Genomic DNA, 23248 nt, shown 5'->3' with positions numbered 1-23248 from the left:
TTCTCTCTCATCAATACAACCTGAGGATGGGTCCACAACCAGGCAAGATCAAGTGTTGAGGTCTGAACAACACAGCACACTGGAACGGAGTCCTGTCAATAACTGGGAGCCTTGCATGGCTGTAACCAACTTCAAGAAGAAATAGGCCCTGGTCACCACGCTAGGGAAGTTACAAGGAACTATGGGGAAAAAAAAATGTGAAGGAAACAGGAGAAACCAAAACACCAAGCCTCTACCACATGGGGATTTGGAGTCCACATTTGCAACATCTACGTGGAACAAAAATTCCTGTTAAGAAATGAATATAAAATATTGTCCCTTGCCAGTGTTGCTGGGAAACCTGGCAGCAAGAAAAGTAAAACTTGTCCTTAGGGATACTCCCACAGCTCATGCTGTGTAGAACTTAATTCCCCAATGAAAGTGAACACATGATTCACAACAACCCACAGGCAAACCATCCACGATGTGGGAAAATCAGATATGCAACCAGTACAGAAATTAGAATCCCAAGAAATTGAAATGTTTCATCAGGAAAACTTTATAAAACAAAGTGTTTCTGGAGGGAAAGAAAGTATACATAGGTCCAGGGACCCCCAAATCCAAGCCCAAATTTCATGCAGAAAGGATACAGCAACCTCCACCCACCCCATGGCATAGAGTGTTTATTCTCATCTTCTCTTTATCTTTCTCCATGTCTTGCTCACCCATACACAGTTTCTTCTTATTCTGTTTTGTTGATTTTATTAAGAGTACCAGATGCTTTTTTAATAAAGTTGAATCATGAAAAAATAGTTCCTAAAAACAAATGATTTAATCAAAATAAGTTATGTAAGGAAAAAAAATATCTAGATGTGTATAGACCAAACTGTTAATCGTGATTACAGTTAAGGAATGGGATTGCCAGGAATGTTTGTGTTCCAAGTCATTCATTTTTGTAACGTTAGATTGTTTTTGCAGAGGCATTTTTTTGTAATTAGAAAAAAAATGTATTTTTTTTACTTTAAAAAATGTTTCAATTTTATTCACATTTCTAGGATATTGATTATTAACTATGTACTAAAAGGAATTTCCTCATGCTTCACAAGAAAATATATTCTGTATGCAGCCAAACTGCCAACATTTATGTAAAAATGTTCTGCAGCTTAGAATCAATTCTATAAAAACAATGGATTTTTAAAATAACGTGTTAAGTAGTAACTCTTGCCCAGAGATAGTTTCTTGCATTAAAGAAAATTAAATCACTAATATAGCAACCAAGAAAGCAACCTACCCTTCACCCTGTGATGAACTGGGTACTAGGCTAACATAGGCATCTATGGACAACAAGCTACTCACAGGCATAACTCATTTAATATCAACAACAACACTGTTAGTCAACTCTTTGTCACCATAACTAAATACTTGAGATAATTAACTTATAAAGAGAAAAGCTTTGTTTAGCTCATGGCTTTGGAGGTTCCAATCCAAGATCAGATAGACCCATTGTTTTGGGCCTCTGGTAGGGACAATGGCAGGGCACATGTGGTAGAGCAAACTACTCATCTCATGACTAGAGATAAAGAAGAAAGACTGGGGTCCCACAATCCCTTTTGAGGGTACAACTCCAATAACCTAAGGACCTTCCAAAAGGCCCTTCCAAAAGGTCCCACCTCTTAAAAGTCTACAGGCCCTTCCTATTATTCCACCCTGGGAACCACCAAACCTTTAACACAAAGACTTCTGGGGGATTCTCATCCAAACCCTGTGAAGTAGATAAAATTATCATCCTTTCCCACTAAAATACATTCTGGGGATCATTATCTTTTGTGTTTACTGTTTATCTCAAGCCCCTAGAATGATACCTTGTGCCATGTGAGTTTTCAATAAATATTTATTGAATGAATGCACATTTTACAAATGAAAGAACTAGGGCACAGAGAAGTTAAGGTAGTTGCTCAAGGTCATGACTTCATTAAACAGTGGACTCAAACTGTGAACTTAGGTTATCTAACTCCAGAACTCACCCTCTAAATTGGATATTCTCTGCCTCTGTTTCTCTTCCACAGAAAAAAAGATACCCCAATACACTTGAGACACCTTCTTGATATAGTAGACAGGATAAATGGAAGGAATATCTTTGGAAAGCATTCTACTTAGCTTTTTTATATGTCTTCTTTCTGTGTGTCTCATCCAAGGGCAAGTAAAATGCCCCATCTGTCCTAACTATAAGGGGACAATGGAGGACTGGTCATCAGTCCCCATTTTCTAGTGATGAAGGAAGCATCCTCTTAATTAGCCATTGTCCAGGTTCCCTGACTGGCTTTCCTGGTTCTTCCTTCTTGATTACTTAAGGGCCAGTCGTCCAGTCACCCCATAATTCACTAGAGCTAGGAATTCTCTTCTGGACTCTCAACAAACCTCAAACCCCAGCCAACTCAGCCCAGACCCAGGGGAAAAACTGGAGTTCTTGGGTTTCAAGTTCCTCCTGTTGATTTTAAAGCAATATAAGCAAAGTAAAACCCCTAAGATTACAGTATCCAGGTTACAATGAAAGTCTGAGGATTTTATTTTAATTTTAAAAGACTAAAAATATAGCTGTTAGTCCTAAGCCCTGATTGCAATGTTTCAAGGAAGAGTTCACATTCTGAATATCTTTTAGCAGAAGGGTTCACTGTTCAGTATTTCCATATACACCTAAATTTTAGGAATTCCTTTGTGATTCAATCTGTATGCTACCATTCTATTTTTCCTACCTGGTCCTCCATAGGACTATAATCTAATGGGCTTAGAATAAATTACCAAGAAACAACCTGCTTATTTGATCCAACTCCCTTACATTATAGATGAGGAAACTGAAACCACAAGAGAAAACTATTTCCCCAAGACCAGTTAATGAGAAAAGCAGTGGGATATTAAGGGGAACCTATCTAGCTCTTTGCTCTCACTTACATAATTCATGAAATTTCCATTCGTCCTGAATTCAGTACATGCCCTCTGTATGTCCTATAATATTTACCAAAACAAAGAATTCAGTTTTCTTTGATGATGAAGAATTCAAATTTCCCTGGGATTATAATATGGACACATAAGGTAATCAGAAAATAGTTCAGGACAGCATTCCATTATTTGAGTTTTTCTTTTATTCATGTAAATAATATCCATCCATTCATCCATTGGATCAACATTTATTGAATGTAACAAGAACTCAAAAAAAGACTTTGCTGTCAGGGAGCTTACAATCTACTTGTGAAAAAAAAAAAAAAAAAGAGAGATGCCCAATAATTAATGTTGAGTTCGTGTAGATTAATATGTACGTAACTAATATCCCTACCTGCTGTGTTGTCACGGGACAGGGGACACTTACTTAGACTTAAAAAGTCACAGTCTTATTCCCAGGAAAGAACTTTTATAGAGCACCTACATTTTGCTGGGTGCATTACACTTAATTATCACGGCAACCCTGACACCAAAAAACTGAAGCTATAAAGGTTATAAGTAATCTTCCCAGATGACCCAGTTAGACTCTCAAATTCACATGACTACAAAACCCAAGGCTTTTGACCATAAAGGGTCCATAGACCTTCTGCTGACCAGGAAGATGTGCCCTGCAGGTGGCACTCATTCATGTTAACGTGAACCCTTTAGGCACAAGGAAGAAGCCACAAATATTTGATATAGTAATACTTTGCCATCAGGCTTCTGGAAGAGGAGAATTTGGCTTCAGGGGTAGCTGGTGATATCATATGGGATGGACACAACTGGATACTCATGAGAGAGACTGTTCTGCAGCTTGCTTGGTTGCTTACTTGCTTTATTTTGTTCAATAAATATTTACTGAACCAGGAAAGCATAGGATAGTAGGTATGCAGCAGCATGTTTTGTCCTCAACATGAGTGTCCTAGACTGACCTGTCTGGAGCAGGAAGTAGAAAAGGGAGTTCATTAAACTCCCTCTTCAGCTACCAATCAACACAATAGAAAGTAAGATAGCACCCCTGTCTTCTAGGACTGTCTACTGCCTGCTTCAATCCAGTGCATTGCTTAACCTGGACTGGTCTTTTTCCTTTCTCCCCGTTTCTGACTTTGCTTCACATGGATGCTAAAAGCTCATACCCACAGACGAGGTTTCCTACTTTACCATCTTTTATCCCAAGACTATCTGTCATAATTCAAAATAGAGTTTGGCCAGGATCCAGAGGATCTGGATATGATAGCATCACAGACTATATGGTGCAGATACTACAGTAGTAAACTGAATAGAGAGATACAAATGGGCCAGACTAATCAGAGAAGCTTCATCAGTGGCTACATGACAACTGAACACACACAAATTACATGTAGATGTGAGTTGGTTTAACTGAAGCCAGTTAACCAGTGGGTTAATATCTGAAGAAAGCACCTGAGCGTCATGAGCAGAAGTTTTAGAAGTGAGTTCTTGTGCCCTACAGGGAAAACTCAGCACTGGTCACTGACCTTAGAGGGGTTGAGAGGTCAGCTGACTAGCTACCACCCTCTTCCCAGCACTGGGACTCCTGACGCCATGTATGTACTTGCCCCGGAACTCAGACAAACAGGGAAATTCAGGAGGAAATCCTAATGTTCTGAAGTGTTTTCTGTCTGGCCTGAAGTTGCCATCAGAACAGTAACTGAGGAATGGCCACATTATTCTGGGGCTTTTGTTTAGAAATGGCTACTTCCTGTGACTATCTTGCTAAATTAATGGGGTTTTCCCCCCAAAGGCCAAAATGCCAGTCACAGGAGCCTGCCAGTCTGGCTGCCAGGCAGGCATGCCAGGGAATGTCCCAGTCCAGGGGCTGGGAAGGGAAGGCCTCAGAGGTCTACCCTCACCCCCAGGACTGGAATCCCTTCTACTACTTCCTTGCCAAGTGGAGCTCTGGTGACCACAGAATGACCTCCAGTGACAAGCAGCCTCTGACCATTCAGTGTTTGAATTCTCTGCTTTATATGGTGCTGAAATCTGGGTCTCTCTGTCTTCCACCCCTCACTCTGCTTTTTCCCTCAAGATTATGCAAAAATAAGTTCACAGAACAGCCCTTCTATGTTTGAAATTAATCACTGTGTCTCATTCCACTTTGTCTTCTCATTTTCAGACTCAGTATCCTCTCTCTCCAATCCATGGACTCCAGCTTCCTCACTAACAGAACATTCTTGTGGATCTCTCCCCAACACCCACGTCCCTACTTCCCCCATCCCCGATGAGTCGCTCCCTCATACACATCTGTGGCTGAGCTGGGGCGAGACCATTCGCATCTGTCCCATGAAATCCGACCACATCTTCACATTCCACCTGTGCTCTAGCTCTCACCGGCTCCCGGTTGCTCGCTCAGGGTCTTCCCCGTCCTCTCTTTCCTCATCCCTCATGTCTCATCTCTCAACTCTCCTCCACACTGGTTCCTTCATCCTATATGTACCCTTCTCATCTCCAAAACAAATCTACCCTTCGATCCTCTGTCCCCCAGTGGCTGTCACCCTACTACTTCAGAGCCAGATGTTGAGATTCATAATCACTGACAATTCCTCCCCTTCTGTTCACACTTTAACTTCATGCAGTGTGGTTCCCTTTCACCACTCCACTGAAAGTAGTCTGCAAAGGTCACCAGTGGTCTCTTAAACACTGTCTTCGGCAAACACTCTTCAACCCCTATTTCACTCAACGACAGCATTTGACACTCCTGCCACAGCCTGCTACTTGGGTCCTGTGGCAACTGTTCCATGGGCCTTCTCTCCACTCTGTTTTCCTACTCACTGTCCTTTGCTGAATTTGCTTTCTGTGCCTCTCTCTGATCCTTGGATGTAGGTGTGCCCAGGGGTTCTGTCCTGCCCTGCTCCCTGCTCACTGCACACACTGCTGCCTGAGGACCCTAATCCAATTCCATGACTTCAACTATTCCTGGTCCTTTGAACTGCAAGATCCTATCCCCTGAATCCCAGGCTTAGCCTGCTGCTTCTTGAACATGTCCATCCACACAGCATCTCAGGCTGAACACATGCCACTTACTTGTCTTACCTAGTAAGTTTGCCTGTCTATCCTTATCACCAACCTGGGAGAGTAGAAGGCACCACCATCCACTGAACTGAACTGGGCTCCACCTTCTTCATCTGCCACATCTGGTCTGTTATTAAATCCTCTCCTTAATCATCAGGGCCTCTGCATCTGCAATGCACCAAGATTTTTATATACTTTGTCTCATTTAATTCTCACAACAGGACTATGAAAGAGTTATCTAGCTTTTATCAGGGCAGACTGAAAAAAATTATGTTAAATAACTCACCTATGGTCACTAAGTACTAAGTGATGGAGCCCAACCTGCTGGATCTCAAAGTTCTCTCCATCCTCTATGCTCTGCCTTTCTTCTGAGCTCCTCTTTTTACCTCCTTATCATCTTTCCCCAACCCCTTCTCTCTTCTCTCCCTTGGTGGCTCATTGCCTTATGCCAGGACTCCACAGTCTCTCACTGTGGTCACATGCTGCCTCATCTCCAGCATGTTCTCCCAGCTATCTGTCCACCATCCACTCCGCTGCAGAATGAACTTTCTGAAACACAGGCCACCTTCCTGCCTCAGTCCCTCAGTGGGTCCCCATGGTCCTCCAGACTATTTGGACTCCTCAGGGGATACTAAGAGGTGGCCCCTGAGTTCCACCAAGCCTCAACTCCCCCACCTCCTCCCCTTTCTCACACCCTTCTCCCAAGTTCTAGCTCTACCAGTTTTCCCAGGAAGGTACCATACTCTTCATTCCACACTTATATGCTGCTCCTCTGCCTGAGACCCTTGTTCCTCTCCTGTCAATACCCACGCAGTCTGTCTAGGAACCTCTGCTCTTCCTTCAAGCTCCATCTCTTGAGTCCTGCCCCATGAAACCCTCACTCCTCTCCCCCTAGCAGGGTTGCCTGTGTTCCTTAAGTCTTCCTGCATACCTGGCACGTACCTTTATTACTCCTCTTGCCATGAGTAATAATAATGTGTTGCAATTGCTTTTTAATTTTCTTGTGTCCCCATTAGACTAATGAGATCTTTGTATTCCTCTTTGTATACTGGCAAGTAGGACAGTATATTATTCACAGCAGACACTGAACCATGTTAGTCGAATTGAATTTTTATGTCATACCTAGCAGGGTTCCTGGCACAAAGAAGATGCCCTGCCTAATACATTTAATTGACTTAGAAGAGAAATTTCAATAAATAATTGTGATACAATGTGACATATTATTATAGATAAGTTTAGAGTATCATGGGAGTTCATAAAGGAGAATTTGCACTATCCTAAGGGTCAAGAAAGAGATGGCTCAAGGAAGACTTCTTAGAAGATGTGCCATTTGTGTGGGGCCTTACAGTTTGAGAAGGAGTTGATTTGGACAAAAAGAAGCCTTTTAGGCACAAAGAATCAGCAACTGGAGCAAAGACATGCAAGAGCCCACAATGGCTAAAAGCAGCAAGATATGCCTAGAGTATCGGAAGACATGGGCAGGTGTTGAGCAACTGAGCCAGACCCAAAGTGAACATCAGCTGTAGAATATTGGATTTTGGAAGCCCTCTCAGGATTGTCCAAAAATAAGTGGCCTACACAGACTTGTGTATAGGAAGATACGAAGAATGGGTTAGAGAAGTGGAGATAAATTTGAAGGAGATGAGATCAGTCACAGTCACAGGAGGATCCTGGCCAGAAATAGTAATTGCAGTAACCCGCTAGGAGAGATGGCCTCACCCTGAATCCACCCAAACCCACCTGGATAAAGTTCTTTCTGCAGAACCATGTCCCTCAAAGTGTGCTCTACCATAAGTGGGGGCAGGGAGTAGACAAAGATTCAGCAGGGAAAGGTCTCTGGTCAAATAAGCTTAGATAATCCTGGGTCAAACAGGTTTCTTAATGCAGACTTTTCAGAGCCTTTGAAATACATTATATAAGCTATATGTAATATAAAGAGTGTTTAAACTTATTTAATCTCTTTCTGAGGGTATCTCAAGGGCCCAGAGTTTAATGGAATATGTAAAATAAAAATGTAGGAAAAAAATACCTAGAGTTTCATGGTTCTGTTAGCTGTAGTTACTGAAAGGAAAGAAAGAGAAGAGATGAGAAGAAAGAAAAATAGTGTTCTGGGTGTGTTATTCTCACTTTACACACTGCTGTGGAAGTCTTGCATGCATTTTGCATTGGAAGAATGGAGCAGACGCCCATGGAAATCTCAGTGGCAACTTTTAGTCATTCTATTTGGAGACAGGCTAAGCAATTTCACCTGCTCCTCCCAGGTCCCTTGTGTTTATTCAGGCCTGAAAAAGGTCAGACTCAGGTGTTTGAAAGAATGGCAGGTCCTGACCTCTGGAACAGAGAAACCAGGTTTGTAGTCCCTGGAATGTTCTATTCTTGCCAATATCCCTCGCTCTGCATTTAGTCAGCTTGTAAGGGGAAGGGCAGATCACCTCCTTACCCCAGGAGGCTGTATTCCAGATGCCAGGTGTCCAGTCCTGTTGGCCCTGGCCTAGGTCTCATCACACTGTCACACAGCATGCTAGGACACCCAGACACAGGTCACCATTTGCAGACTTTCTCTTGCCTAAGCACTGTGGGGGTGGGGGAGGAATCAAACATCCATCCATCATCCTCTCTTTAAGTGAGCCCTAACCTTTCTAACCTTGGAATGCCTTCCCTGGCAGATCCAAGACCATTTCCCAGCTGAGTCCTGGGGTCAAGAGGTCTGGACTGCTCCCAGGTGGCTTGGGGATGTGCCCCTTTCTCCATTGCAGGAATTATTCACTGGAGAATCAGCAAATGTTCCTCCACTGCTGCCAGGGATACAGGGTGAAGAGTTCAAAAGTGGAAAAGGGGACAGATACCCTGGAGTCTCCCTGGTCAGGGGCAGCTTCTGACAGGACAGAAGTACAGCAGTACAGAGCCAGTACTAAAATCAGGAAACTGCCCAGAGCCCTGGGTAGGGGTCCCTGAGCAGGCCTCTTGGGAGGGAGCCCTCTGACTGCTCCCACAGCCCTGGAAGGTGGCCACCTGCTGATCTGGTTTGTGTAAGCACAAAGAGGACTCTGAAACACCAATTCTCCAGATATTCCTGCCCCCTGTTGCTCATGCTAAGAAGGGTCAGACTTCCCACTAGTCTCCTAGAACTATCTGAGTGAAGCTCCCTCCCATGCCCACTCCAACTCCAGACACTAAGTAGCTTATGTTCCTCCTCCAGCACTGGTAGATCAGGAGGTTGATAGAAGACCATTTTCTGTCTCCCTGTTTGATGTATGTTTTTCCCAATGGAGAAAGAAATCCAGTTTTATTACCTGTTTAATTTTATCTTCTACAAGTCTGTATTGCTTTTTAAAATTAAACAAAGGCAGATTCTGTAGTCAGATTAGAGCCAGATCCAAATTCCTGCTTCACCACCTACCAAGTACAATAGTGTAAACAGCCTCTAGGCAAATAACATTCCTTCCCTGGAAATAGCAACTACTTCATAGGGTTGCAAAGACTAAAAGATTGATATGTAAAGAGCTTAGTGTAATGCCCAGTAGGTAATAAATATTCCATAAAGATTAACTTTTTTTTTTTTTACCATTGTTCTTTGCATTTTAGCAAGTGTATAAACTAATTAATAATTAACACTTAAACTTATGTTAGGGAGAGAACCAGTATTTGGATGTACACAGATAAATGGAGAAGAGTTTTTTTGACCTGAGTCATTAAGATTTTCACTTTAAATTTTTCATTCTTAATTAACTTTTAATTTGTTTAACAAACTCACAATGCTAAATTTTCATCAACTCCTTCATTATCCAACTTTCCTGAAACATTGTTGAATTATAGCATAGGCTCATCACCAATTCTCAATAGATGTGGATGGATAGAAGAACAATGCGTGGATGGACAGACAGTGGATGGACAGTGCTGAGACAGTGACTGAAGCAACCACTCTTGATTCAGACTGGCCTGGTTTCATGAAATGCTATAAGGAAGAGGTCAAGGGACTGGATGATGTGGCCAAGGGCCCAAAGGTCTTGATGCAAAGAGCAGAAATAGCAAAAGTGAAGGGACGCGGAAGGAGAGGCTGCAGCCAGCGACTGAAGGAGGCAGTGTGAAATCCTATCATAAGCGTGTCCTGGTAGTGAAAGACCCAGGGAGCAGCCCTGAAGGTGTGTGTACAGGTCAGGGTGCTAGAGGTCCTAGAGACCTAGGAACTCAGTCCAGGTCATTGGATGGTTGGTCCCTATGACCCTTTGTGCAATTCCAAGTTGGGATTAAAGTGATCTGAGTTAATGAGGTTTTTACTCTATATTCTATCAAATTATTCCATAGGAAGAATTTCTTATGTAGAATTGAATTAAATATGAAACAGTAACCATACCCTAAACAAAGGTATTTATAATTCTTGCCAAGATGAATGAGTGATGGTGTTGCTTACAGATCATGTGTGTGGTGCGTGTGAGAGAACATGCACCACCACCTGCTTTGCTGTCTGACCTTTTCAGCATTTTAGCCCCAGGCTAGTTGTAAAGCAATGCTGGAAGTCTTACATACAGTCATTTGTCACCAACAACCAAAGACACTCTGTTCCCCACTTCCAGTCCAAATACTTGAAATTCATACAGTGAACAAAAACTCACAGTAAATTTTGTTCAGTAAGCATGGCATTAAGTTTGTGCATGGGAGGTTTTATTTATCATTTCTATTCATAGTACAGTTTTCCTTCCATATACTGTATCATATAGGGAATAATAACAATGAAAAAGTCTGTACATGGTCAGTACAAATGCAATCTTTAAAAAATATGTCCAGTGTGGGATTGATTGAATCCACAGATGCAGAACCTGCAGATAAGAAGGTATTGTATTGTTCAGCATTTATGTGTCAGGCAGTGTTATTGGTACTGATTGTTAAATGTTTGTCAAACCACTGAATGCATTCTTGAGAGAAATGAGATGACTTTCTCTTGTAAAACATTTTAAAAATGACAATCTATATTTAGTTATGCACAGAGACAAAGAGATGGAAATGTAGATAATTGTACTTAATGATTCCAAAGTGACCCCAAAGGGGAACATATTGTAACCCTCTCTATTACTGTCCCATTGAGGTGTCCAGGGAGGAGTCATAAAATCAACTCAGGAACTCACAGAAGTTCAAAGCAGGTACTCTGTGCTATCCATGGTCCAACCCAATCTCTTACACCTCATTTCCCCCCACACTCTTTTCTACAGTCTTCTGAAACTAGATCTGTGATTTAAAAAAAAAACAAAAACAAAAAACAATATTCTCATTACTCTGACCATTCCATGTCCTCCTGGTCTTGTTGAAATTTAGCTTTTCCCTGGGGCCTCTACTTTCGCCACCACCTCTCAAGACTGTGTTCCCTTTTGCTCCAAGGATATCTCAGGCCTAGGAGTTGGGCTGAGTATCCTTTCTGCTACTGTTACTAAACCATCTGTGACCTTTTCTCTCTCAAAATATCCTGTACAAGGATAAAAATAGCTGAACGGTAGATCAGGAGACAGCAAGCACCCCACCACCACCACATCCTACCTACTGTCCCACCACCAACCCTCATGAGCTCTTACTCTTCAATATAGATAAGAATTGTGACCAGAATGATTTCAATCTAAACTCACTCTCAGACTATATATAGCTTATAGTATTATACTTTATACTTGAAATGTGTTAAGTGAACCTTAGCTTTCTCACCACAAAAAAAATTTTTTAAAGACAACCATGTGAGGTGAAGGATATGTTAACTAGCTTGTTTATGATACTTGCACAATGTAGACACACATGGAATTATCATGTTGTACATCCTAATATACACCATTTTATTCATCAATTACACATCAGTAAAGCTGAAAAAAATACCCTCAGCTTTTAATCCTCAATCAGTCCACAGAAATTAATCAGGTAGATATCATTGTGCCCACTGACAAATGAGAAACTGAGGCAGAATAGAGGGGTGACGTGACAGGTACAAGGTCACTCAGTTGTCAGGCCTCCAAGCCTCCTTATTAAAGCCTGGCAATCTTTAGCACTGGTGTAGCAAGTCACCCCCTCTCCACTTCTGCCATTGTAACATGACCCGGTGTCCAGTGCCCCCACCAGCAGCTCTGACCAGCTAAGGATCTGGAAAACCCATAGCAGAAGCGAATATTTACCCACTCACTGGCATTTATGCTGGAAAGGGTAAGCCATGCCCAAAATTATGAGGTTGGAAAAATTGATTTCTATTTCATTTCAGTGCTGCCCATTTCCCCACAGGCACTAACCTCACCAGAAAGATGTCTCAAAAGCATGGGAAGCTCGCCATGTTAGGGTGCCCATCCAAATCTAAGGTAACAAAGCTGGCTTCAAGAGGGCCTCAAGCTTGTGGTTCACATGAGGTTGGAAATAGCCAGTCACTTCTCCCTGTCACATGCTCTGACACTCCTGAATTTAATGTGGATCAATTGGGACTTTTTCTCAATAAACTTGATCTCAGATATCACTACTCAATCACAAATTGACCCATAAGATGAAAGTAATTTTTAGGAATCATACCATGTCTGCTTCTAGAAGGACTGAGACATCATCAAAATTGCCAAATATCAGAATCACAGAGCAAGCATGCAGTGAAGGGAAAACTGTGGGCAGGAATCTCAGACTGAGGATGGCTGTTGTAAATGGACAGGAAATTTTGCTCTCAGCTTCCTGACAGACAACAAATATTAAAAGGAAAAATGAGTTATGAAACTTTAATGAACCAAGTCCCCTTCTCCCTTTTAAGGAAGATGGGAAAATGTAGGCAGCAATGCCTCACAGATTTCTAATAAGGCCCATCGAGCAACTTATTGGGCATTGTTTTCATCCACAACAGTGTTCCCCAAAGTTCTCTAGAATGGCAGAATTAGAGCCATCTGGAGTGCTGGTTAAAATGCAGATTCCTGAGCCTCATCCACCTTCCAGGTAAGATTGTGAGATTGGCCTAGAGATCTGCATGTTAAATGTACTTCCTACCCAGTTCTCTTCTATTTCTGCAAGTTGGAACACAATGTCACCGAGATGTGAGTAGATGACAGTGGTTTCACATGCTAACCTTGCCCAACCTTCCTTGCGTCATGTCAGGGAACAATGACTGAACTTAAAGGAGTCTCTAGTGGAGGAACTCCTGGCCTCAAGGTCTCCTAAATATCTCCTAGTGAGGGAGATATTTAGAGGCTGCAGAAGCTCCCCAACCATCTCTGGTGGGGAAACCTGGCTCTTTTCATGCACTTGAGTTTAGAGTGAGCTTTTCTGCTGAGATGCCAGATGGCAACAGGCTACAGAGAAGGCAGCTCCATCTCAGCCCTCCTGGCATGCCCAAGGTCTGCCATGGAAGCCCAAGGAAGCCACCAGTCCACCTTAAATATAGTGATACTGGCCTGGCTGACAAGTAAGCCAAGAGCCCCTACTCTCTCCTTTCCCTATTCTCAGCTACAATGGGGCAGGCAGAACTCCAAGCCCAGAAGTTCCAGATCCAGCCAGATGGCAAAAACCCAAATGAAGGAGCCATGCTACCCCCACCTGCTATTTGAGCCTCCCCACTCTCTACTGCAGGCTGTGACCTGCAGGGATCTGTCTTAGGGAGGCAGTCATGTGCTCCTTCCTCTCTCTCCACAGGTTTGGAATAAATTGCCTTATTCAGTTTGAGGACTTTGCCAATGCCAACGCCTTCCGTCTGCTCAACAAATACCGCAACAAGTACTGTATGTTCAACGATGACATCCAAGGTAGGCTTCCACCCACCCAACAAAACCACTGGGAACCAAAGTTTTTCCACTAGGCTCACCTGGATGCCAAAGTAGGGCAGAGGTGTCACCTCATAGCTGGTTCACTGCCAGCAACTGTTGAAGATGGAACATGACTTGGATTCAAATCCCACTTGGCTAATTCTTGACTTTACGACCTTGAACAAGTCTCTTAGCTTTGCTAAGCTTCAGTTTGCTCATCTACAAAATGGAGATCATTACTACTTCAGAGGTAGGTAAGAATGATGTGATTTAAATGTATGTAAGAAATTCCAAACAGTGCTGTCATTTACTAATACTTGAACTTAAATAAATCCCTTCTCTGACCACACTTTTATTCCCTAATCTATGGAGAGGACAATAGTCACCTTGGAAGCGTTGTGTGAAAATTTAAAGAGCTGATATATAGAAAGTACTAGTGTATAGGACTCCATCAGACCAAAACATCCATCACCATAAAAAAAAAAAAAAAAAGGTCTTCTATAACAATAATGACCTTCTCTTAGATTTTTACAAATACAATTTTTACAAATACTTCCCATCAAGGAGTCAGGACTATTCCTTCCCTGAACTTGACTGGAATATGTGCTCCTGGAAGCGTAAGCCTGAGAGACACTGGCACCAGGGACCTAAACCACTTCTAAAGCCAATGTGAAGCACCTTCTCTTTCAGGGTTCACTTGGCCACCTATTGTAGGAGCCAGAAATACTTGAAGGCACTTGCTTCTTGCTGTGGAGGTGCCAGTATCTGAAGCTGGAGCAGGAAGGGTGGACTCCCAGGGACTATCTCATCCGACAGAAGTTCCTAGAGAGGAGCACTGGGAGCCATTCCTAGCATTTTGTAAGGTCCAAGAGAAAACTTGATGGGTCCATATAGGATATTATTTAACAAATGAAATTTGGCAAGCAAAATCTATTAAAACCCAAGACCCACATCAGATAAAAAGAATGAGAAGAATGAGTTGGTGGGGACAGGTCTTGGTCCCTGAGAGTAAAAGGTTGGTCAACATCTCATTAAACACATGTCTTCTACAGTCCCAAAGAGGTCTCAACTTTTCATCAATCGAATTCCCTAACTCCCAAGACTTGAGAGAACCAGCCAAGACTAGCTAGTAAAACTAGTTGAGGTTTATAGTTGACGATTTATGATACATCAAGCACTGTTCTAGGAACTTTACACATTTAATCCTATGGTGTTTTAGCATCTGTGTCTCATGAATGAAGAAGCTGAGGGACAAAGAGAATAAGTAACTTAGCCATTGAGTATACAATTGAGGTTTGAACCCAGGCTTTTGGACTCTAAATTCCAAGTTTCTAACTACTTACTATACCATTCTAGAGTTTATATTCCTATTACAAAACCAAGGGCCTCTTCCTTTTTTTTTTTTTTTTTTTTTTTTTTTGTGGTCCATACTATGGGATATAAGAAATATGATAAATTTGTTTTTTTAATTTGTCATGAATTTGTCAAGGAGTAGGATAATACAGTTATAGTACATTGTTAGATAATTAAGCTCAAATACATGACTTCAGTGCCTGAAGAGTTAGTGTCCTGAAACAGGGAGACCCAGAAAGGGAAAGGTGGGCCATAGTTATGTCCATGTCCTCACAGCCTCTCCATTCTGTCTGTCCCTCACCATGATGCCTGAGCCTGTGTCAGGTACTGGCTGGGCAAGCCCAGTGTCATCTAGACAAGCCAATACCCTGCACAGATAGGAGAGTCCAGTCCAGTCCCGGAAAGCTAACTGGGGGCAGAAGCCATCCTCTCATGCCTCCCCATCACTTCACTGTCCTTCCAGTGGGAAGGGGTATGCTTGTGGCCTTGGAGGAAGCACCTGCCAGCTAGCCCTATCATGGTGCTCACCCATGAGTCAGCAGCAGGATAGCCAACCCCCTGAGCCCTTGAGCTGCCAAAGCCAGAAGAGGGAAGTGGAAAACAAGTTCTTGTGGGCAGCACAGGTGGTACACAGACTCCAGATGTACAGATACACAGCCCCACGTGCATACATCCTCATGCACAGGAACATACCTGGCCAGCCCTGCAGTTCATCAGCCTCCATCTGCCCCCACACTGCTACCAGAATGTACCCCTAAGATGGGAACACTACTCTGCTATCCCTTCTTTGCATGAAAGCTCACACTCCTTCACTGAAGTCTATGACTAAGGGGTCTCTCCTGTGTCCTCTGACTCTCTCTTCATTTCACTCCTGTGATCTCCTTACCAGTCATTCTCTTAGCCACTTGAAAGTCCTGCTCACCCTTTCCCACATCTTTACCTAAGTAACACCTTTATCCTTCAAGACGCAGCTCGAGGTCTCCTGCCCCTGTTTCCCCTGTCTGATTTGGGTGCCCACTCAGGGGTTCCCTCTGTCCACTCTCTTCCCTCACTGTACCTGAGATGTCTATATTGTACTGTCTCCCCACAAGATGATAAACTTTCAGGCAGCAACCAGATGTATCTATTTTTGTTCCCCAGCTCCCAGCCCAGAGCCTGGCACATTATAAATGTTACTAAATGTTAGAAGAGTGAGTGAATGATGTCTCCACATACAAATGACACTCATAATTTCACCTACTCATTCATATGGGCATGTCTACAGTGGACACCTGCCCCTACAGCCTCTTTCTTGTCCTAGTCACCATACATGTACTCATGTTTAAATGCACACTCCATGTGCTATCATGTTTTGATATATGTATATGTTCACATGTTACACCAACATGCACACATAGGGAGTTTTTTTAAGATTAAATCAATTCATTTGTTTAAATTTTTTGGTTTTTATGTCTTACCTATGAACTCCCAGGCAAAACCAAATGGAATAGTTTTCTGGGCCTCACAGCAAATGAAAGAGAATTTCCCATTCTTTTCTCAGAAATTAAGACTGAAACCACTCATCTAGAACTCGAGGAGAGCTGTTGGAGAGAGAGTTGTTGAGTAGAACTGGATGGGCAGGAGCTCTGTATTATTACTCCAGCCTTTGATGAACACAGCCTGATGTTAGGCATAACCATATAATTAACAATAAAGAGGTGATCATGGAGATACACCACCCAGATACTCCTTCAAGGAAATACTTGTTGTCCCAGCTTATGACAAGGTTGCCAGCACATCAGACAGAGGCTCAGCTATGTAGAACCACCTTGCCCATGGTCCTGCCTGACCAGAAGCTACCTTCCTCCAGTAATGAATGAATACCAAGGCCCAACCATTTTAGTCCAGTGCAGGTAGAGCTCCCAGTGAGGCTGACTGAGGTGCTGGGGTATACATCCCAACTGAACTTCTCTCTCTGTCCCATGTTTCTTCCTTCCCTACCTTTCCACAAGGACACTTCTTAAAAACATCCTGAATACCCATGATGTCTCAAAATCTGCTTCCCAGGGGATACAAACTATGCCACATAATAAGATTTTGCATGGACATGGAATTTCAGGTTTCAGAGTGTTTCTTGTCCATACTATATCACAAATTCTTGGCCATGCCTCGCTTCTCCTCATTGGCAGGACAGATATTGCCATCCCATGTCACTGACAAGGACACTAAACTACAAGGGGTTAAAACTTGCTCAAGGTCACACAGCAAGATGAGCACAAAGTTGGGACTAGAACCCAGATATTTCTGACCGAATTCTCCACTCTCTCCATGACATCAGGCAGCCAATTGATCCCACATATGTGAGGTGACGGGACAGATCCTCTTGCTGAGGGTTAAATTCCAGACCCACATGCTGCTGTGATCGCCTCCTCCTCATTGTTCCCATTCTGTCCTCTAAGGCCCACAGTTTGCAGACCCAAAGATAAGGCCCAGAGAGGGGAAGGGCTCATAGTCAGAAGCTGGTTAGTTATGGGATCAAAACCACAAGACTGTGATGTGTACTCCCATCACTAATGACTGGCGAGGAATTCCAGGATGAGTAGGCCAACATGGGGGTTAACCAAGGTTGGAATAGTTTTCCTTCAAAGTAAGGAGAAATGGAGTATAGAACCACATAGTGGGTACTTAAAAATAGGAAAGGAACACCTCCATACACTGAATTTAAGAGGGCTAGGATTGAGGGGGAGTGAGAGGGAGGAAAGGAGAGAGGGAGAAGTAAGCATGAGAAATCAGAGTGGTAAACAGAAACCAAACTCACATTGAATGTGTGAACTAGGACAGACCTAGTTCAACCCTTATAGGACCTGGAGACAGATTCTCAGAATCTGCCAGAAACCCACACACTGCAGGTATTAGAACCAAGTGGCCCCATGAAAATGAGACCATGCTGACTTCTCTGAACACCAGCCTAGACTCACATCCTCAGTGGAACAAAGAAAGAACCAAGGTCCTCAAGAGCACCCAAGGCTGAGCTCCATGAGGGCAGGACTGTGGCTTGGTGCTGCACAGGAGCTGAACCGTCTCCCACCAAGTCCCACTGCACCATTCACCTCAGAAGCACTGCCTCCAGGGGGCTGGCTACAAGGCTGGGCCATTGCACTTGGGGCTTTTGGTTTTCTCCTCTCCCCCTACCCCAGCTCAGAGTCATAGGAAGCATCAGGCCAGGCCAGGCTGGTCCTTGGCGAGCAGGGCTGCTGATGCTCTGACTCATTGCTGGCAGCCTCTTCAGGAATTTTGGAATAGGCAGAAACTCGGGTGACTTTTGTTGTTTCAGCTGGAACCAAAGAAGCATCTCTGCTCTTCTGGGAGGAAAGAGGCCTGGAAGGGGAAAGGCAGTGAGAATGGTCCTGCTGGGGGGAGGCTAATTTTGACCTTGGAAAGGAGAGCATGCAAGGACCCACGTACAGAATGCTGCTGGCCTAGTGACCTTGGGCTGCCAGCCTCCATGGGCAAGTTGACTACCCAAAGTGGCTGGGGACCAGAAAGTCCAGTTGACTTATCTGCTCCAGAGCATCCTCTATCCCATCAGCCTTCCCTGAACCTTCCTTGGCCCCAGTTCTTCCGTATGCCTGGAACCAGACACCTTGTCAGAATGTCCTTTGCTACATCAGGGCTGTGTCACTCCCCTTCACACTTTAAGCCTTAATTTGTGAACCTGAATGTTCAACAGTCAGACATTGGACAGAGATAAGTCTAGGCCTGAATCCTTTCTGCTTGATGATTTTGGCCAAGTGGCTTAAATTCTCTGAGTGTTCTTTTCCTTACCTCCAAAATGGATAAAATGAACTTAACAGCCATGACTAATAATCAGCTGGTGCCACTAGAATGGCCCAGATGCTTTCCTAAGGCTAGCATCTGTTCTGGTTAGTTGACACCTATGCTAATTCATTAAGTATTTAAAATATCACCCCTCACTTATAGTACTGGTTGTGGTAGGCGTGTATAGGCAGGGGCAGGCATGCAGTGATACTCACCTGTGGTGCATAAGAGACTCTCAACATGAGAGGGAGAGGGGATGGATGAGAGCCCTGAAAGGGGTTCTGAAGGAGATGAGGAGAGACCCAATGTGTGCACAGGACAGGGGAAGCCTGAGAGAAGAGCTGAAGGGTCCAGTTCACTTTTCTCTACTTCCCACATATGCTGTGTTCTTCCAACACATGACATTACTCACTGATCTCTAAGTTTTCTGCCAAGTCTGTGATTTTGAATGTGCTGATCCCTCTGCCTAGAATTCTCTTCCCACTCTTGGCCAATTTGGGTTTGCCCTTAGCCGTTCAAGTATTATCTCCCCACCCAGGTTACTGTACCCAAGGCCAAGCCACAGCTGTCTGGATGACCCCATCTTCTCCATCTTTCAAAAGTGGTACCAGACGGTGGTTTCCCATTTTGCAGGATGTTTCACAGTTCCCTAGGGCCACGGTTGGGGATCTCATCCAAGAGATGTGAAACATATCACTGAAAGATGACAACCTGAGTAGAGGTGGGAGGGGTCCAATTGGCTGCAGATGCCATGGCAGGAGCAAGCAGAGTGTCATGAATGGCCCAGGTCTGAAGACTTCATTCATCTGGTTTGTTCTGTTTATGATACCAGTAGTTATTTTTAGCTGTCAGGGGCCCACTGCCCCCCTTTGATCTCACCTCACATATCACATATTGAGCAATAGTTCCAGGCCTTGCCTTGGCCTTCCCCACAGTGAAAGTCCCCATGGTCCCCCAGTCTTACCTACTGTCCAGTCCCCAGAGCCTTCTTTTCACTAAGTACTGTATGCCAAGGTAGTTCTCTGCTTCCAGAGCTGCCCCCGCCCTAAGGTTCACAAGGATGTCACATATCTGAGCCTGGCTTCTTGGACACCTCTTTTAGCCTATTGAACCTACTGAGAAGCTGAGATGATGGCAGTTATTCTCCCTGGTTCCTTCCAGACTGTGGCAGAATAAGCCTACCCCTGACTTCTCTGTGGGCCAGGAACTGCCATCTAGAGAATCCAAGAGCTCTGGAAAACTCCTTCATGAGACAGAGATAGTGTTGAAGTACTCTACAGGCCTTTGCTTGGTGTCCAGTAAGGAGAACAGATTTTTCTAGACACTTTTGCTGGCATCTCCTTGAGAACAAGTCTGTTTCATTCCTCTTTATATATTCAATACTTTGTCCCTTGAAGGCCTAGAACAGGTGATGAATAGGCACTACTAAATAAACGATGGCAGTAGCTGACTCTTGCAGAGTCATTGCAGGCCTAGCTTTATTGCAAAGGCCGTCCAGGGCAGCAGGGACCCAGGCCTCCAAGGCCACATTGGCCAGAGCCTGGTAAACTAGAATTCTTCCCGTCCTTGCTGCCTGGCTCGGCAGTGTTGCCTTCACCTGATAAGGCAATGAGTTCTTCCCTTTCATCCAATAATCAGTTGATCGGCACAGAAACTCCTTTAACTTTGTCAAATGTAACTATTAAAAGCAGAAACTACATCCTCGGCTTGTCCTTTTGTGCTATTTCCTGAACCTACAACCTCAAGTATTCAGTTTACAGGAAATGTAATTATGGAAAGCTCCCTCTTTAAAAGAAAATTTGTTTTTCTTTCATCACAAATGGGAACAACCAGTCACGCTTTCAGCTGCCCACGACTTTTATGAGCACAAGTCATGTTCCTGTACATCCCTGGACCCCCGGGCTTCTCAGGGTGGTTACCTTCAAAAAACTAAGCAATTTCCTTCCTTTGTATTTTTAAATTCTTGGCAGGCAGCCCAAGAACCACCCCGCCACCACCCACATTCAATGAAAGTTAATGATGGATATGATAACTTTATTATTTGCTAAACTTTATAATTTGGGGCTTAACAGCTACAGTTTTGCCTGATAAGTTCTGGTCCATAATCAGGATGACTTGCCATGTCAGAGGATGGCCTCTAAAAAGGACTCCAGAAAGGAGATTAGGATGAAGTGGCCACAGGGTAGCCAATGAGTGTGGGGTTTCAGAAACAAAGTGCAGAAAGAATTCCCCAAAGGAAAGAATGGGCAACAATGTCAAATGCTGCTGAATTTGGCAAGGTGACCACTGACCACCGAATTTGGCAAGGTGGAGGTACTTGGTGACATCAACAAGAGGTGGATCAGTCATTTGATTAGACTCATTTTCACAGAAAGAAAAGAAAAGAAATCGAGGCAGTAAGTATATTCTGCTATTTAGAAAAGTATGACTATAATGGGCAGTAAAAAATATGGTGGAACCTACATGAGGTCAAAGGAAGGTTTTTTAAAAACAGAAACTTTCCAACATATTGATATGCTGATGGGAATGATCCAGTAGAGAGAGAGAGACACTGAGGATGCAAGAAACAGAATAGAATCCAGTAGGAATTCCTTGAGCAGACAAAAATGAAGGGATCCAGTGCACCAAGAGTGGTGGCTTTAGCTAGGAGCAGTGACAGTACCTCTACAGTCACAGCAAGAAGGGCAAGGTATGTTGACATGAAAAAGTTTACAGATTTGATGGTGAGAGGCTCACAGGTTCTGTCCTGATTGCTTCTATTTCTTTTGAACCTCACTGTCCTCTTCTGAGAGAAAGAAAAAAGCACAATTGTGGGAACACAACAGTACCTAGTTGTTGGGAAGATTACATGAGCAAAGGCAGTAAGCACCTAGCACAGAGTCAAGGTCATGATAAGAAGGATCAATAAATGGTAGCTGCCTTTGTGATCTTGTACAGAAATGTGCAACTCCTTCCTGTCATATATTCCATTGTTTTGTGTTCCCCACCACTTCCAGAGTCACAGCTGAGCATCTAAGTGACATCTCCTGCCTAAGTGCCCTTCTCTCTGCCTCAACTTTACCACTCATCCTATAGTTCTCCCCCAGAAAAACCATAATGCCCCTTCATTGCCTCCAACTCTGGCACCCTGAATGGGCAGGCCAAGCCACCCTTTTCTCTGGCCTCAGTTTTCCCATCCATACACTTATAGGATGTTGCAATCTCTAATTCCCATCCAGCACTGAATTTCTGCAGCTAAGTCCAGTTATTAAACCTTTGGATTCTAACCCCCAACTGATATTTGACACCCAAAAAGGAAAAAAAAAAAAAAAAACATGAAGGAAGTGGGGTCTGAGAATGACTCTGACAGACAGAATATCTTCAGCGCCATCTGGTGGTGGGTGCTTTCCGTGTTGCCTCTTCTCAGGAGGCAAAAGGCTTTGCTGATGTAGAAGAATCAGATGAGAAGAAAATTCCTCCTATCCAAATGACAGGAAACTTCACCAAGAGAAGACATCTAGTTCAATGCATCTCGAAGTTGAATTGGCATACAAATCATTCAGATATAGCTTGAAACACTGATACTGATGCGGTAGAACTAAAATGAAAGCAGGTTTTGAGGGGCAGGGAGAGTACGATGCAAGATAGAGTTGTTTGCAGAGAGAGGCAAATGGAAAACAAAAACCACAAATGGACTTTCGAGAAAATGTGGACATGGGATTTGGAAAGAGGATCACATAATGCAATACTCCTCACCACCTCTTTAAATAATTGATTTGATTAATTTAAATAATTATTTAGATTTGCTTTGTTGGATGTGACTTTGGATAGGTTTTGGTTGTTGTTTTCTTTCTTTCTTTGTTTTATTGTAGTATAATGCTGATCCTGGCCAGGTGATAGCCTAGCTTATTTTGGATTGGATAAAATGTAAATATGGGAGAGGAAGGGGTGGCTAATGATACCTGGAGGAAGCAAAGGGATCATTTAAGCTAAATTTTAAGGAATAAATAGTGAACTACAGGACACCTTACAGATTGTGGGAACACCATGAAAGAAGCTGGGTGGAATGTTTAGGAGCCATGAATAATGCTAATGGTATATGAAGGAAAGAAGCTACCAAAGTAACTTGATAATATACTTCTCTCTAATTAACAAAAAATAGATCACAAACAACCTCTTTAATACACTTTTCACATTTGTAATTGTTTAATGACTTCTTTTCTTACAAATGAAAGTGAACCGGAAAACAAAAAGAGTGAACCTGGCCTATTTGTGTACCCATGGTACCCTCGTTGCAAAATCTGGTCCATATGTGCTTTTCACTAATTAAATGAATGCAACCATTTCCAAAGATCTCTGATCAATGATTGTTATAGCTATTGTACCAAAGACTTGTT

The 23248-nt window shown here is 43.2% G+C and overlaps 1 protein-coding gene across 2 annotated transcripts in view; it reads left to right on the top strand.

Moving 5' to 3' along the window:
• Window positions 1–23248, top strand: part of ME3 (malic enzyme 3) — a 218517-nt gene that overhangs the window by 179954 nt on the left and 15315 nt on the right. For both annotated transcript variants that reach the window (XM_079105588.1, XM_079105589.1), the window contains exon 8: window positions 13612–13721. In XM_079105588.1, coding sequence (XP_078961714.1) covers window positions 13612–13721 — 110 coding nt within the window. The remainder of the gene's footprint in view (window positions 1–13611; window positions 13722–23248) is intronic.

Source organism: Sciurus vulgaris, assembly GCF_902686455.1.
Source record: "Sciurus vulgaris genome assembly, chromosome: 11".
Taxonomy (NCBI): domain Eukaryota; kingdom Metazoa; phylum Chordata; class Mammalia; order Rodentia; family Sciuridae; genus Sciurus; species Sciurus vulgaris.
Note: the sequence above shows the minus strand (reverse complement) of the source record. Positions and strands in the feature narration are given on the sequence as shown.